Source organism: Misgurnus anguillicaudatus, chromosome 11 (genome assembly GCF_027580225.2).
Source record: "Misgurnus anguillicaudatus chromosome 11, ASM2758022v2, whole genome shotgun sequence".
Classification (NCBI taxonomy): domain Eukaryota; kingdom Metazoa; phylum Chordata; class Actinopteri; order Cypriniformes; family Cobitidae; genus Misgurnus; species Misgurnus anguillicaudatus.
The window spans coordinates 18,438,255-18,456,615 of record NC_073347.2 but is presented as its reverse complement, the minus strand read 5'-3'; the positions used below and the strand labels follow the sequence as shown (position 1 = coordinate 18,456,615).

Below are 18,361 nucleotides of genomic sequence, written 5' to 3'. Positions count from 1 at the left end.
GAGGAAAAAATAAGTGATGTGTGTGGTGTAGGGAGGACCACAGTACTTTTCTTTTAGCCATTTGTACTACTACATAAGGAAAAACAATTAATACTGGTCATATTACTTGACCAAGAAAGATTCAAGATTATTCAACACTTATGTTAGATTGCAGGCATGATTTGCTCAACACAATAAATAAGAGCAGAAATTATATTTTATGAAACATTTCTAGAGCAAAACTAGTAAAGCGTATATTCACTGTAAAACAGTAGCCTAATTATTTTTATACATGAGATTTTCTCCGAGATAAAATTGAAAAATTCCCTAATATTTCCATGGTTTCCATGCATGTTGGAACCTTGATACAGTTGAACAATATCATAATCTACAATACAAAATTTTCACTCTAACCTCTTTTAAGGCATATTTGTATTTACATGATGTTTGTTTCATCAAAAACTAAAAGACTTGTCTGTATGAGACATATTTTCACCCTGGTATAGAATGAGTGATCTTTAAGTCCCTCCACAAAATGTAATGGGAGAGACTGTGAGGTTTAACCCTTAAAGACTCACTGCAGCGAAACAGCTGTAGCAGGAAATCCCTAAAATTTATGAATACCAAATGTGAACCACAAACCAGTAATAAAGGTCATTTTTTTTTAAATTGAGATTTATGTATCTGACAGCTGAATAAATAAACTGTCCAGTGATGTGTGTTAGTTAGGATAGGACAATATTTGGCCAAGAAACAACTATTTGAAAATCTGAGTGTGCAAAAAATCAATTTAACCTAATGAGGTTCATGGCACCACATATTACTAATGATAAATACATTTTTAATATTATTTACAGTAGGAAATTTACAAAATATCTTCACAGAATCTTTACTTAAAGGTGCAGTGTGTAATTTTTAGAAAAATCTCTTGACAGAAATGCAAAATAATATACAAAACTGTATGATCAGGGGTGGATAAAGACCTTTTTATAATGAACCGTTATGTTGTTATTACCTTAAATGAGACATATTTATCTACATACACTAGGGTCCCCTTACATGGAAATCGCCATTTTGGGCCGCCATGTTTCTACAGAAGCCCTTAATGGACAAACTTTTTTACTAAGTTTTACTAAGTCGACCAAGACATGTTTTTCCGGTGGCGGCTATCGTAGCTTCTCTGTGTGTTTCAAAAGTGAGGGGTGAGCAGTGGACTGAGCCGTTGTTTGCAATTCGCAACCTCACCACTAGATGCCGCTAAAATTTACAACACCAATGGTCTGACTCACGATTTTACATTTCCTTTGGTGTGTAAGTGTATAGTAGTACATGTTAACGATATGCAAAAGGTACAAACTCCAAAGTAAACAATGACGCTAGTTATCATCTCCAACATGAAAATCTTTTCTTGGACTACAACAAACACACAGATTGTAGGCAACAGTTGGTGACGAAGACCGACATTATCATAATTCCTCCCACTTTAGACTCACAGCCTGTAAGTTAACTACTTATAGCATTGCATTGTGCACAAGTCTTTCAAACATGGTAAGGAGCGTCACATTTCCGGCTGACGTCAGAGGTAATCAGACCAATCACAACATACAGATTAGCTGGCCAATCAGGGACACAACGCTTTACAAATCTGTGCGTTTCAGGAAGAGAGTGAAATCTGGAGCTACAAAAATGTACAGTTGGTGGAAAATGTTTTTTTTACCATAAACTGCACAAACACATTGTATTATACCAAATACGCAAGATAACGTTGTTCTTAAGCAATGAAATAGGTGCTCTTTAATATCCTAATGATTTTTGAAAAGAAAAAAATTGACCACTGTCTATTGCTACAAATATATGCAACTTATGAGTAGTTTTGTGTAAGGTTTTTCCAACATTTTTCCAAAATTCAGCACAAAACAAAGGCTTGTAAAGCCAAAAGTATACTAGGGCCGTCCGCGTATGGGGCCGTCCGCATGACGTCATTTTCGTCATCAGGACAGTCCGCGTACAACAGCGACTGCGCGTGAAAATATTTAGACCGGACACTCCACTACAAACAATTTTACAAAGGAAATAGACAGCATTTGCACACACACTATCGTTTTTCTGCTTTAATTTTTACTTCTTCCGAGAACAGAAAGCTGTGGAGCATGTTCGTTACCATAATATTTGATTTTTAGCCGCGATGAGTATACCTTGAAAGCTGCACTGGCGAGCGCGAACTGAACGCGGAAAAAAGTATACTGCGGGCTTAAAAATGCTTTGACAGAGTGTCAAAAAATTTGAGAAAATCACCAATATCAATTCAAGGGTCTTTGATAGGTACATGTCCCAGAAATCTGCCAAGTGTTCTTGGTCATCAAGCTTAGTACAAAGCGAAACACCAAAATCATCCTGGAGCCATACCTGACCCCATGCAACTTCGCTAGTGACTTTACCAGGTTGAATAGAATTGATAAATGCCTGTAGGATAGCTTTTCATTATCAAACTGCTATAACAGGTAAAATTAAAAACTCAAGCATGACCAGCATTTATCACAACAACCAATTAAAAATAATGGTGCCATCGTCGCAAAAAAATAAGTATAACACTTGCTGCGCTGTTATAAACCTTCATGTGACTCTGCTGCAGCCCTGTCAAAAATCTAATACTGAGGCTCATTCTCACCAAGGGTATTTGTTAATTTAAAGGTCAGTGCTGTAAAACCCAAATATTTCCTCAGACATTGTGGACATTCATTATACAAAGACAAAAGTTGGAGATTAAAGGTGCAGTGTGTAATTTTTAGAAGGATCTCTTGACAAAAATGCAAAATAATATACAAAACTAAATTATCAGAGGTGTATAAAAACCTTTTTATAATGAACCGTTATGTTTTTATTATCTTAGAATGAGACGTTTTATCTACATACACCGAGGGTCCCCTTATGTGCAGGTCGCCATTTTGTGCCGCCATGTTTCTACAGAAGCCTTTAACGGACAAACTTTTTTTACTAAGTTGTCTCTGACAATGACATGTTTTACCGGTGGCGGCTACTGTAGCTTCTCTATGCGTTTCAAAAGCAAGGGGTGAGCAGTGGATTGAGCCGTTGGTTGCAATTCGCAACCTTACCACTAGATGCTGCTAAAATTTACACACTCCACCTTTAATTAGTGGCATGACTCTCCTTACATAAAAAAACTGTGTGCTGGTTCAGGACAGCAATCAGTCTGACCCCATTATAGTCTCTTACACCTTGATCCCAACCAAAATTATCAAGCAAGTCACAGAGACAAAAACGTTTGATTTGTTACATCCGTAAAATGTGTCATCTTGTCATCATGATTCCTTTACATAATGCTAATGAATTCAGTTTGACTTTAAACAAAACAATCCAAGTGTAAGTTACTACCAGCTTTCAACATGACCCTTGAGATTGAATTGCATGAGACTAATACTAAACAGTCTGCAGCTGTAAACAGAGCCCTTGAAATCAAATCACCCAAGATAGATGTTACGTAGAAAGGGGTTGATACACTAATAACTACTTCGAACAGCCATGTTAAGAGTCATATTTTTATTTTGTATGCACACATATCGAGTACACATTTGCCACTGTCTGAAATTCTGTCCTGCTATGCAGAAGAGAAAGACATGCAGAGTACATTGAGCTGATAGTCTACCTTTCCTACCTTTCATGTCCTCCTCTTCTGTGGTGTTGCAGCTTTCTGTAGACCCCTGTGATGAGAGAGAGTGCAAGATGGAGGGTTGGTGGTATAAAGTTGGGAAGGCAGAGGAAAGAAAAAGAGAAAAACAAATATGCAGACAGCACCAGCGTGAAACAATTAGGAAAAAAAACACACACAAAACAAATCACTCGCAAGCATGGATATACCCAACACACCCTCAAACACCAAGACTCTTCAGAGAAATATAGATTTTCACACAGAGACACGCACACGAAGCCCTGCACAACCCAGTCAATCCAGCAGGAGGGCAAGCCCCATTTATTTGAGTGATATTTGTATTGTTAATGTGAAGCTTTTGGGTAGTTTGGGTGTTAAAGAAATTGTCCGAAATGACCAGTGTTCAGAGTTAAATCTAAATGAGGCGGCTTACCTTCGTGCCATTGGCTGGATTGTGCACGACAGTGGTCTGTGGTTCCTGGAGGAGGTAGGAGAGAGTTTACGACACAGTGCTAGGGACAAAAGTGTAATGGCGACCTTAACCTTTAAACACCAAAACTAGCATAATGTAGTTATTATGGCTACTCATGTTGGCATTCATGATAGAAGTATCGAGAATAGAAAGAAATATAAACGTATGAATCACTGATTAGAGAAAACGGCTTATGAGTAGGGGTGGGTATTGAGAACCGGTTCTATTTTAGAACCAGTTTAAAAAAAAATCAACAACTGTAAAATCGATATGACGCGCAGATTTCGATGCTGTTTAGCGATTCCTGCCTTTTTCAGTCATTCTCGCACAGCGAACAGCAGTAAGATTTTACAGGTGTATCTATCTGCCAGGACCTGCGATGAACCCTCCCTTATTAAAGGGATAGTTTGCTTTATAATGAAAATTCTGTCATCATTCACCCATCCTCATGTTGCCCCAAACCTGCATGAATTTCTTTTTTCTGATGAACACAAAAGAAGATATCCCGAGAAATGATGGCAAACACACAGCAGCAAGTAACCATAAACTTACATAGTAGAAATAAAAAAATATGATGGCATTTAATGGGTACCATCAACTGTGTGCTTCCCATCATTTATCAAAATATTTTCTTCATCATTTATCACAATACTTCCAAAATATTTTTTCCTACTATGGAAGTCTATGGTGACTTACTGCTGTGTGTTTACCATCATTTCTCATAATATCTTCTTTTGTGTTCATCAGAAAAAAAAAATTTACACAGGTTTACAACAACATGAGATGAGAAAATGATGACAGAACCCTCATTTCAAAGTGAACTATCCCTTTAAGCACATGTGCAGTACATTTCACACTACATTTCGGCACTATGACTGACCGCAGCAAATGTTTAAAAGTTTGATTAAAAAACACTGTGCAATACATGTGGCAAGGATATTTCGTGTAAGGGAGACAATACCTCTAATATGATGAAACATTTGCTTATTTTATTAAAGCCGCATACTTCTGGATAAACGGACATTTCTTTTGTAAGAACATAAAAGACCATAAAAATTAGGCAGCTACAGGACAACATAGTTTATTTAAAATTATATCATTTGTATTATTCATTCTGGCACTTTTTAAAATTTCATTTTTAGAAAAAAAATGTCACAGATAACAGTTACAGCCAACAGGTTATAGACCTAATGTGGCAAATATAAAATAAAAATGATTGAAAGTATTTGCTCTTTTTTGTCTCTCACTAAAAATATTGGAATCTGAACCAGAAATCAATAAGAACCAGATTCGATAAGTGGAATTGGTATCGGAATCGACAAAATTAAAATGATACCAAACCCTACTTATAAGTAACTTTAGAAAAATATACATGGTTAAAAAGTTGGTTTAACTTAACCTGGACTATAAGTTGCTCCGAAGTATAAGTCGCATCAATCAAAAACTACACGTCGTATTTATTTAGAGATGATTTCACAAAATCCAAGCCGAAGAACAGACTTTTAATCTGGAAAGGCTAGTTATTCAACTAAACAGTAGCACACAGAACAGCAGGCTGAATAGATGCCCGTACGTTAACGTAACATTATCAGTTATTTACACGATAAACAATAGCATACTGAACATAACTGGAAGGTTGAGTAGGCTAAATGAACAAAAAAAGCCGGCGCGCATCAAGTTCACAGGCGCGTCATTCCACACCACTGAATCCATTAAATTACATAAATACAGGAACAGCTTATAGCGGACTCTCGTGGCTGTAGACAGTAATGTTGTCTCTTGGTTCATATATGTCAAAATTAATTCATACTGACTTACAAGTCACAGCTGACTAGAAGTCGCAGGACCAGCCAAACTATGAAAAAAAGTGTGACTTATGGTCCGGAACATATGGTATTTAAGTTGAATGAACGTAACTTTCAAGGCAAGCAAATTTTTTAGGTTGAAGCAAGAGCGCTACAAGCTCAAATTGTTTTCTGGACAAAATAAAATTATTTTAATTTATCTGTAGACAAATAACGTAAAAAAAAGTCTAAATAAATATGATTTTTTTGAACAAACATAGAATCAACCATGTTTAGCTACAATCTGTGATGCCGAAACTGAAAATGGATTATGGGAAAAAATCATAATCTTGATTATTTTGGTAAAAATAATAATCCCAATTATTTAACACTTATTTAAAATCATTTATATAAATATATTTTAATAACTTGATGATTTATGAAATTCGGGAGTGACTTAAAATCGAATTTAAAATCTAATCATTAAAATTATTTGTTTATGCAATAGGCTACACGTGTCAAAAATGTGGTGCCTTACAAACACATCGGTACAGCGGCACGCAAATCATATTTTAAACGCGAGGGATAGTTTTGCCTACGTTATGATTATTACTTCGCAATCTGACTTTATAACACGCTGGAGATATAAGACGAAACAACAAAAACGGAATGAGACAGAATAATCGTTTTACCTCCATTATCTTGTTTTTTGATCGTTTAAATCGAAATTGAAAATCAAAAACGATTAATTGCACATCCGGGGTGGGTTTTTAATCGCTGTTGTACCACTGGTATTTGAATTTTAATGCTTAAAGGGATAGTTCCTCCAAAAATGAAAGTTCTGCCACAGAAGATGTTTTAAGCAGTTTTTGTAACCAAACTATTTTTGAGCACCATTGACTTCCATAGTATTTGAAATACTTTTTACTATGGAAGTCAATGGTGCTCCGAATGTATACAGGTTTAAAACAACTTGCTATCTCCTTAAGGCATTAAACAACCCCTTAAAGATGGTACACACAAAGGCTTTGGATATACAAGCAGCCAGCAGGGTTTGGGTAAAGTCAATTTCAAAAACACAGTGGAACACAAAGCAGGTGTGTAATTTTTAGTCTCTCTCCAAAACCAACCCCATTCCCCAACAGCACACAGACATCACACTCATGGTTAGCACTACACAAACCACTAGCTTTCAATGCCATGATGTTATTTTTCCTGAAAAAACAAAGCATTGATCCCACCTTACACTCCCACATACTGTATACGCAACACACATTCTCTTTCTACTTTATTTCCACCACAACACACTCTAATAAGCACACTGTCAACACACACTTGAAGATGCAGTCCCTACATGCTGAGAGCCAATTACAATTTCATTCCCTTCAATGCGTTTCCCACAAACCCCTCTCAACACCCGTCAGCACTAAGCAACTTAAAGGTCTGGGTCGTGATGGGTGTAGTGGTCGATGACACAGCACCTTATCACTACGGGACATAGCGTGTGGCATTCAGTTTAAATGCTACATTAGGCAAACTGCTCTGAAGCATTATGACATATAGCTATTAGAGACTCGAAAGACAGAATAGCATTAATTATAACCTGACTGGGTGTGTGTGGCGGTTCACAGAAGCGTTATTTATCTTCATCTGTAGTACCGAACGCTACCATTAACTAACATTCATCAGCCAAATTACTCGGAATACTTAAGTAGAGACTGCATCTTTAAAACAAGTGAAACAGTTCTGCTTTCCGGCGTAAATGGATCCAGTTTTACCCTTGGAGACTCGACTGTGAGATTGAGAGACACATCACACATCAATCTCTGATGTGCAGACTTTATACACTAAACATATATTTTATTGGCCTAAGAAAAAAATATTACCTCAGAGAGGAAAGAAGCAGACGCTGTTATCTTAATATGTTAAATCTGTCAAACTTTTTCTGCGAGTTTGTTTGGGTAAAATAGGAAGCAAGAGAGAAGTCCACAGGCATAGACCAGATGTTTTAGTTCAACTCATGAAATCTATGAGCAACTTCAAACATTTTTATGTATGTTGTGGATTGAGTGATGGGTTGTGGAAATAAAAAAAACCAGGTGTAGGACTTGAAACTAATAAAGCTTTTAATAAACAAACACTTGAGAAGAGTATGAGTAAAGAAATGGCAAAAAATAAAGTTAAGATGAGGTACCATTGGTGCAGTGGATGATATGCTGCTGTCTTTGGTGCTGCTGCTTACTACACTGTTTTTGTTGTTGTTTGTCTGTGGCTGGGGTAAAACGAAAAACAATGACAATGTAAGATGATGTTTAATTATTGCAATACAATCTACAGGCCTTAGCTCATACTTGACATGTCAGGAGATCACAAAACAGCATGAAAGGGAACCTGTATGGGTAGATTACCTTACAGGTAAAAAGCTATCACCTTAACAAAAGACATTCAACTGTACAGATGTGTGTGTTGTTTGTGATTATTTACATTACAGATTTAAACTAATATAGTTGGTGGACATTATGTAACCATCTAACATGTTTTTGGGAAAGTCTTTTAGTCATTAAAACCCAGTGGCTCTCAGTTGGGTTACGGTATGTATTACAATACCTTTTCAGGGGGAAGAAAACCACTGTTAACCACAGGTAAATGCTTACGTTTTAATCTTTAACATGGAAATATATTAATTATAAACTTGAAGAGCTCCGATGTAAAATTTACTAAATGCATTTGATACGTTTTTCTTGTAAATGAGCATTTTACAGTATATCAGACTCTTACACTGAAAAAATGATTAATTCAAAAAAATTAAATTTTTTTAAAGGATTACTCCATTTTCTTCAATCCAGAAAATTTACTTACCACCATGTCATCCAAAATGTTGATGTCTTTCTTTGTTCAGTCGAGAAAAAAATATGTTTTTTGGGGAAAACATTCCAGGATTTTTCTCATTTTAATAGATTTTAATGGAGCCCAACACGTAACACTTAACTCAACACTTAACAGTTTTTTCAAAGGACTCTAAATGATCCCAAACGAGGCATAAGGGTCTTATCTAGCGAAACGATTGTCATTTTTGACAAGAAAAATAAAAAATATGCACTTTTAAACCACAACTTCTCGTCTTCATCCAGCTGTGTGACACGACTGGCGACCTCACATATTGCGTAATGACATGAAAAGGTCATTATTGCTGTTGTTCACCGTAAAGAAAGTATGGCCTGGCTACTGCGTGCAACATGCATCACAGAGCGGGGGAAAGCAATAAGCTCCAGGGCGGGTCAGCAACGGATCCAGACCGGTCCGGAGCTGCCGGCTTCAGAACGGATCCGTTGCGGATCCACTCCGGAGCTTATTGCTATCACTGCGTGCATGCCTGTTGCCTGGAGAAGAAGAGATGGAGAAAAGTAAACTTGCCGCAGGTGAATTCACCGTTGCCTGCTACTACAGGAGGAGAAGCCGCTGGCTGGGTACATGTTTGAGTTCTTTTTATTTATTATTGTGTGATTTTTACTTAAAGTTTATTGTTTCAGTTGTTTGTATTGTTAAAAGGCGTGAACATTAAAGCTTGATTTGAATTACTGTATGCTGGTCATGATAATAGCCTACGTGTATGAGGGAAAAAAAGGCAGGGGGGGGTCGGCGGCATCGGGTTCGGACAGATAATTCACGTTGATGTGTCGGGTTACATCGGGTCCGGTCTTTAAAAGCCACGGGCCGGGTCGGGTTGTAATTTTCAGGCCCATTGAGAACTCTAGTTTAAAAGTGCATATTTTTTATTTTCCGTGTCAAAAATGACAATCGTATCGCTAGATAAGACCCTTGCCTCGTTTGAGATCATTTAGAGTCCTTTGAAACTGCAATATTAAACTGCATTAAAACTGTTAAGTGTTGGTGTCCATTAAAATGAGAAAAAACCTGGAATGCTTTCCCCAAAAAACACAACTTCTTCTCGACTGAACAAAGAAAGACATCAACATTTTGGACGACATGGCGGTTTTTAAGAAAATTGACTAATCCTTTAAGGTAAGAGGTTGCAATCAATTTATTTAAGCTGCATTTAAACAAAAAGTTTTTTGTTTTGTTCTTCTAATTTTTTTATTTTATTTAGCTTAAATAAATTGATTGCGAGCACTTACCTTAAAAAATTAAGTAAATTGAACACATCGTTTTTTTTTTAGTGTATATGTAGGTTCATTAATTTCATCTTAAATGGCAATGGAAAGGTTATTAGTCAGTAATTAGTGAAATCACCTTCACTTTAAAAAATACACTTCTTTGGACAAGACATTCAAACAGTTGCAAAATCACTAAAGATGCAACATTTCAATTGAGAAATGTAAAAATGAAGAAACTGAACCACACACTAGGGGGCGCTGTGATGCATGTGGCTGCAACATTTGTGTTGTATTCAGGTCCAAGTACTCACAATGGACCAAAGTTTAAATGCGATCCACTGTCATTTCACATTCATCTTCTGTGCACTTTGCTGAAAAACTGATGTGGTGTTTAATGGATTCTGCCAGCAAACTGAATGGCCTGAGGTCGGGATTAAGTGGGTTTGAAGTGAAAGTATTTGATGAACATAATGCATGCCGAGAGAATTCGGTCAACGTCATTATCTAATTTTTGACGAAGGTGGCGTTTAGCACCTTTTGCATCTGAGCTCTTCAATTGTAAATACAAACATTTGTAAAGGAACTACAAACATCAACTTTTTTTAGACTTTTATAGTGTAGTGTTTAAGGGATTTATATACATATATTGTACTGTTACAGTAACAACTAATGTTACTGTCAGGACCCTGATAGTCCACAGGTGCATGCAGTGAAGAGCTTTAAAGAGCAGAGGTACTAATGCACAGACTATGCATTAAAATTTCTTAATCTTATGATTAAATGAAGAAAAAAGGATAAACAAAGAGGCGTCAAAACAGAGGGGTGATTTTCAGCTCATAATATAAAGCTCTGTAATCCTTATGGAAGGATTAAACAAACACTGATCAAACAAACAAAAGCAGAACAGCAGCAAAAAGTTGCTCATCCCAAATGAAAATCTACAGCATGAAGTACAAACAAAGCTTCCAAATTTGTAATTTGCAAATGTTAACAAACAACAATAAACATATCTTAAGCCTTTATAGATTTTTTGCCACATCTTAAAGGCAGGGTCCATGATCTCTGAAAGCCAATGTTGACATTTGAAATCACCTAAACAAACACGCCCCTACCCCAATAGAATCTCGACCTTCTTTTGATAGACCCGCCCCACACATACGCTGATTGGCTACAAGTGTGTTTTGCCCGGCCTGACTAACTTTTCCAAAGCGTTTTTCAGAAATCGTGCACTCCGCCTTTAAAAATATCTCATTACAGACGTGTGGCCAGATTAATTTGGCAAAGCAACCTTTAGGGTGCGTCTAATTTCTCTGTCTTACCCCTTCCTCTTACCCCTTCACCTCGGTTTTGCGCGTTCATGTGAGGCGAAGTGGTGTCTCAATTCTCAGTTTGATCAAGGGCTAGGGCCAAGGCGTAGGGATACATAGCCCTTGAAACGAAGTGTGATAATGACCACACTTAAAAGAGAGGGGTAAACGTTAAAGTAGTAATTTCTCAGGAGAGCCGGCATCAAGACGTTTTATTGATAAACGTCGAACTGTCAAGGAGTCGCAAAAATGAAAGTAACGTTATTTTCTGCAGTTTAATTGAGATTATATTATGACACACATGTTTTATGATACTTTTAATAAAATGTTCAAGCGGTTTTAATTGTAATGTTTTTGTTTTGAATCGCTAGTTAAGGCGCTAGCTAGCAGCTAAGTTATGCGCTATTTGTTGACCTCCGCTCAGGCAATCGATACCACAACCTGAAACAACAGCATCTTCTTTGTTTGTCAACGCTTGTCTGTTTACGTAGCAGCCGGTTAGCGGCAAGGGAAAGTGACGCAAACGGTAATCGAGTGGTGTCTCATTTTTTAGACGAACGATCTGTCTCACCCCTTTACCCTTTACTCGGTTTCGAGGGGCAAGGGGAAGACGAAGACAAAGGGAAAGGTGTAAGACAGAGAAATGAGATTGGCCCTTAGTCTATATTTAGGTTTCAAAAATCACATCTTTAAAGAATGATTTTATTTAAAGACACAAGAACAAAGTTCTTCACACAGGTCTAACATCACTAAACACTACTAAACAAAACATGGTCTACTACCACTGAGTGAGGTTATGACAACCAAGTGGGTGGTGGGGACTAGTGATGCGCGGGTCGTCTCGTAACCCGCGGGCCCCGCGGGTAACCCGCGGGTCGGGTTGGGGCGGGTAAAGAAATTGTAACTTTAATGCGGGGCGGGTTGGGGCGGGTCATTAAAAACAAAATTAAAAAACTGATATGTTGCGTCTTATTCCCTGTAGTATATATATTAAATATTTGGGAATATATATTTTTACATTTAATTACGTTCTTTGATAAGGTTAAATTACGTAGGCCTATGTGGCAACGTAACTTGCGCAACGTAACTTGATATCCCCAAACCTTTGACGTCACGGAAGCGCCAAGGAGCTCCTGCTGGCTGCCAGCCACAACAACAAAAACAAACGGAGAATTAAAAGATGAAAGACGATCTGCAGGAGAAATTAAGGTAGGGAATTTGTGAATAGATAATACAAATGCTGCTTTTTTGTGTGGTGATCTACTTTTAAAATGATAAAGCCGACAAGTTATACATGTTAAAACACTTTAAATGCGTGGACTATACTGCATATATCTCTACATTGGATTTAGGGATGTCACCATTACTCTATTTTCTTGAGGAGTTAAAAAAAATCCTGGAGCACATGTCGAGTACTGTTTAAAATAGCGGAGATTTAGTGAAACAAACTTGAAAGAAAATTACAATAGTATCAGAAGCATGATCAGCACAACGCTGCCTCTCTCTCTCCCTCGTTCGCTCGCTCGCCCTCGCGTGCTTCATCTCGTGCATGAAAGCAAGAATGCGATGCGATTGCATGCTTGTAAATTCCAGAAGTTTACACGACTGAGCTGCAGCGGGCAGGCATAAGATTTATAAAAACACATATGAGAAGAAAGGCACAGCAACTCAAAAAGACTTAAGTGTTTCACAATTACTCATAATGCCAATTTTCCCGTGGAGGCATGGAGCAGCATGAGAATACACAGTTAACTTATGTGTGATATACCGGCATTGCCTTTGCGATCGATGTATTGGACACCCCTGGTTTATCATTATCCTATCTCTATATTAATATGACCATGCTGGTTTCTATGGCTCATTGGTGTATGTTGTTGCCAGTTTACAGGGCGATGTAATCTAATGGCTGTTTCCAAGCACTCTTCGGCTGAAATAAAGCCTCTTTTTATTTACATTACAAATGCCTAGTATGTCTATTTTAATGGTCGCGGGGCGGTGCGGTGCGGGTTGTAAAAATAGATACAGTGTTGCGGTGCGGGTTGGGGCGGGCCAAATATTTCATAAAAGCGGGACCCGCGGGTTGGAAAAAACGCTGACCCGCGCATCACTAGTGGGGACCGAGCGGTGAAATAGAAACTCAGAAAATGAGATGAGAGTTTTTAGTACGTGCAGAGTTACGAATGTGGTTTGTTTCATATTGTAAAACTACAGACAAATTTAAATGAAGTAAACTAGACTCCATCCCCTATGACAAGACTAACACAAAACTAACAATTTTAACATCAGCCATTATTGCGGTCATTTACTGCACACAAACAAAGGAAGACAGACATCTGTGTGCTCCAAAAAAATAAGAATGTGTTTTTAAAGCAGAGAAAGTGTAAATATAAGGCATCGTCTGTGACAGGGGTATCTTCATTTTGTTGTTAGACCAAGTCTGATGTCATAGCCACTGCAGCTATTGCCATGGCAACAGAAACTGTCTGACGCACTACGGACTGTGGGAAAAGGGGACTTCCAGTGAGAAAAAGCCTTGTTTGTCTCATGCTTTAGAAAGTCGGCCATAATAGCATTTAAACACACTTGTTCCTATTAAAGAGTAGCAAGCACGAGCCCTCTGAAAACATCAGGAATTAAAAGAGGCCTAGGTATAAAGTTAGTGGTTGTCTATGAAAGCTGAGGGGATAGAGCTGACAATATACATGGAGAGATTGCAAAAGACACGCCAACCTTAGCTCAAAGTCTAATGAGAGAAAGCAATTTCTTCGACAACACCCCAAGTCTTCCAAAAATAAAAGCATTGAGAAAATGAAGGATGGACTGCAAGCCAATGAGTCGTCGATGGGAATGCATGTTTAGAAAAACGGGTGAGGATGGGTCTGCTAATGTTTAATGATCCTATGATTCACAAAATCGTACAAAGACAAAAACGACCCAAACAAACTCTCAAGCACGAGAAAAAGAGAGCGAGAGAGTGTTGAGGGCGAGTCAGACGTGTAACAGGTCTCACCATCAAATAAACACTGGAGCTTGACTTCCTTTTCTGAACGGGGTTAAACAGAGGAGGGGGAACAGAGGGGAGCGTAGAAAACAGGCCGGTGAACACAGGAAAAAATAAAACTGCTAGTTAGATCCCACAGAGAAGAAAATGAGCGAGAGAAAAACAAAACAGCCACAAGAAGTCGCAAAGCCATGTGTGATGTGACAGAAGCGTTTTAGTAGCAAAAACTTGAAGTGTTAAACTGCTGAAACTTGTAAAAGGCTGTGGATTCACTGCATGCACAGAGACATCTACAGGGTTCAGTCGGGGAATATAAATCATCTTATGATCTTATAAATAGTCATATGTTTGTCTAAATATGATAAATGTTTTGTGATTAGGCAAAACAGCATCTTAGGGTGATGTTATATTTAGGACTATAGTAAAGTATAAACAATTAACATTTGAAAGTTTAGGTGGCTAATAACTTAATGTTGTTGGTTTTGGGTGAAATATTTACAAGCTTGATGCTTGGCTGTCAGTTCTATTTAAAAATGTGACAAAGTGGGAAAACAAATGTGACAGTAAAAATCTTTTAAACATAAAAACTGGGGAATAAACTGTTAGTTTGTTTATGATACAAGAACGTTATACTTTATGGTGCTGATTCAAAAATTTAATAATAAGATGTGTAAATATGTTTGAAGGCTTACCTTCACTCCATCAGACTTCTTGCCCAGTAAACTTTTGCATGCTGAAAGATAAAAACAAAATATTTAGTACAGCCTATACATCTAAATCTGAGCTTTTGAGAAAAAAAAGTTGGCCCTTCAGTGACGAATCCACCCAATTACAGGACAAATCATAAAAATACACTTCAGTTTTGCAGCATATGAAGGGACAGAAGGTTATCGGACTGAATGAGGAAAATGTGATGAGACATTGTTAGAGTTAATGTGAATCAAAAACAATCTTCTACATGTTCTCAGAAACGGTAAACAGAAACAAGACTATCAAACCATATGTGCACAAAAAGTATTTATGATCTTCAAATTCCCTTACCTTCCAAAGCAGATAAAGGTAGGAAAGAATGCAAAGGGGGAAAAAGATAAACCAATCAGCAGATTTTTTTAAAGATAAAATAAATAAATAAATAATCAAGCAAAACAAAACAAAGTAAAAACAGAAGAATTTTTATCATGCTGGGTCCATGCTGTGCAGAGAAATGTCTTGTCTGGCCTGCGTTACACCTGCAAACTGCTCCATGCAGCTCTGACAAACCAATGTTTAGGTCTGCTTATCTTCACAACAGCACGGAGATAAACCGCTCATTCATTAAATGACTGACCTGTTCAACTATTGGGCTTATTATTAAAACCAAATAAGGAATAGCTTTGAAAAGAGAACTATAACCAAAATGAGTATTGTGTGCTGCATTGTGATTTTTAAATGTCAAAAACTGATAAAAATTATTAAATTAAATAAACTGATCATTTAAAATATCCTAATATATTCAGTAAACCTTTAAAAACTCTTGCAGCTCGACAACTGATATTTTTTACTCACACGCGCGCCGTCTTTCATTTAATTCGTCTTCATGCACTTAAAGCATTTTTCTTAAAAAATCAACGTGGTATTTAAAGGATTGTACCAACAAAGCTTTATTTCTAAAAGGCCTGAAGCGGGTTTGAAACTAGGGTATTTGATGAACGTATAATACAGGGTTCCCCCACCTTAGTTAACTTCAAATTTAAGGACCTTTCAAGGTCTTTTCAGATTCAAATTTAAGGACTAAATGTGGGGACACATTTCAAGTGAGAGCAAGGTTACATTGTGTTACCTTTTAAGATACATTGTTACAATTCCCTTTCGAGGGAACTCGTGCTGCGTCACTGCAGTGATACTTTTGGGACGCCTTCAGCGGTAAGTGCGTCTGAATGTGTATATCAAATTCAATGTGTGAATCAAATATCGACAAAGACAGGGTGACGCGGGAGCCATGAAGTATATCGCTATATGAAATATTGCCAAAGATGGCGTTACAGGGACGCAGGAAGTATGGCAAGGAAGACGCATCGTCTCGTTCCCTTTTCAGGGAACAACAGTTACATACGTAACACGAAACATTTTCATGTGTCAAACACAACTATGCAAAAAAACATTTGGTATGAATCAACATTTGCATAAAGAAGATATAAGCATTTAAAGTAAACAGTTTAGCACATGTGCTTAATAAGTCTACAATTTGTATATTATCCTACACTACACGAAATATATGGATTTTTTTTTTTTCAGAAAACTTTCAGCACTTTCAGTGACCTGTGTATCTATGTATGTATGTATGTTTTCAAAAACTTCCCAGGGCCTTGAATTTTTCCCCCAGATTCACAAACTTTCAAGGATTTCAAGGACTCGTGGGAACCCTACAATACATGCCGAGAGAATTCTGTCAATATTAGAGATGCACCGATATTACTTTTTCCATCAATACCGATAACCGATTATTCAGACTGATGTCGGCCGATACTGATAGTTTTTGTGGTTATATTAACTTGCATTAACTAAATACTAAAGATTACACTTTCTAAATGTTGATATAAACTCATTGATATAATGACCATTAATATTGAACGTTAAACTAGTGATGTTTCTTTACACAGAGCTCAAATTCATTGCATTTTCCTGTTCTCTTCTGTTTGACAGGATATATCGGCCATGACTATATGTTTAAATTATCAACCGATAGCCAATAATGTGGAAAAAACGCTCTTATCAACCGATACCAATTATTGGCTGATATATCGTGCACCTCTAGTCAATATCATCATCTCCATTTTGTTGGAGGTTGCATTAAGTGGCTTTTGCATCTGAGCTCTTTATATTCACACAACATTTACACTACCGTATGTACTTAAGTTTCGTTAAATATTGGACCATTTGACAAGATTATCTGCAGATATTAACACTGACACAAGACGGAAAGCTGCCACTTTACTTGATCAGCTAAGTGGGACTTATTAGTGAATGCTAATAGTCTAAAAACAAACAAAATAACGGCCATTATATCAGTCCATCACTTTTAATTGTCAACAACTGCTTCAGATTATTCAATTATCTTCTTGTAAGGCACCGTGCTTGCAAGAGAAGCCCAACTACTCCAATAATAACCAAATCAACTATAACACATTAACAGAAGCAGTTAGCAGAGCAATCCCAGACATGCTACACTCATTAAGATAAGAGAGAAAAAGGAAGAAACAAACCAAAGAGGCATAGACAAAAAGACAGGTGGATCTCCTGTTGCTTTCTGTCCTGCATGCACAGGCACCTGAATGCATGCTGATAGACAAATGGTGCTTTAGATATCACGCTATTCAGGCGACCCCTGCTGTTTGAAGACTTGGTGGCATTTCAGCACAGGTTCTTTTCCTTTGATAGCATGCTAATACATACATATGACATACATACTCTTAGCACTACAGACTACAGGCAAACGCAAGTCCGTCTTAATCTTTGCAGGTTAGCATCTACCCACAATTCCATACCAGTGCAGCTGAGGAAAAGAGGACCTGACTTTGACCTACGAAGTGTATAGGAAGAATGAGCCACCTTAAGAAACCGTCAAGATCATTGAATGAATTTCTAATGAAATGATGATGTTGCTTAAGGTGACTCGGGTCAAATACCTCTACCGTAGCATTCTCGTACTGTACAATCACAGAGGGCAAACCCATAATGCATTACGTTTCCAGACAGACATCATCTGGTGCACATAATGCATTTTTATGATACTCTTCTTACCATGCCAATCAGCTGAAAATGACACAAAACATCTTCTGACGATAGCAGAACTTGTGTAAAGATGTTCTGTGCAGACCAAAGGCAAATGCAACCTTTCATCTTAGACTTTGAAGTACAGTGTAATTTGGATGAGTTTTAGGGTTGGAAGCAATTCAATTTCATTTGGGCTCAGTTGATTTACCATCTTAAATTCAGGCTTTTAGTATAATAAAGATAAAAATCTATTCACTCATCATTTCCGCTGAATTGATCTAAA

The 18,361-nt window shown here is 37.4% G+C and overlaps 1 protein-coding gene across 46 annotated transcripts in view; it reads right to left on the bottom strand.

Annotated features, from left to right (window-relative positions):
* The window catches only part of camk2g2 (calcium/calmodulin-dependent protein kinase (CaM kinase) II gamma 2), a 74,332-nt gene that overhangs the window by 8,517 nt on the left and 47,454 nt on the right, over nucleotides 1-18,361 (bottom strand). For 6 of the 46 annotated variants that reach the window (XM_073873157.1, XM_073873171.1, XM_073873166.1 and 3 more), the window contains 4 exons: nucleotides 15,018-15,058; nucleotides 8,097-8,174; nucleotides 4,080-4,124; nucleotides 3,644-3,698 (listed from right to left, as the gene is read on the bottom strand). In XM_073873157.1, the coding sequence (XP_073729258.1) occupies nucleotides 3,644-3,698; nucleotides 4,080-4,124; nucleotides 8,097-8,174; nucleotides 15,018-15,058 (219 nt within the window). Of the gene's footprint in view, nucleotides 1-3,643; nucleotides 3,699-4,079; nucleotides 4,125-8,096; nucleotides 8,175-14,334; nucleotides 14,368-15,017; nucleotides 15,059-18,361 lie in introns of all 46 variants that reach the window. The other 40 variants (XM_073873169.1, XM_073873184.1, XM_073873177.1 and 37 more) reach the window with 9 other exon arrangements.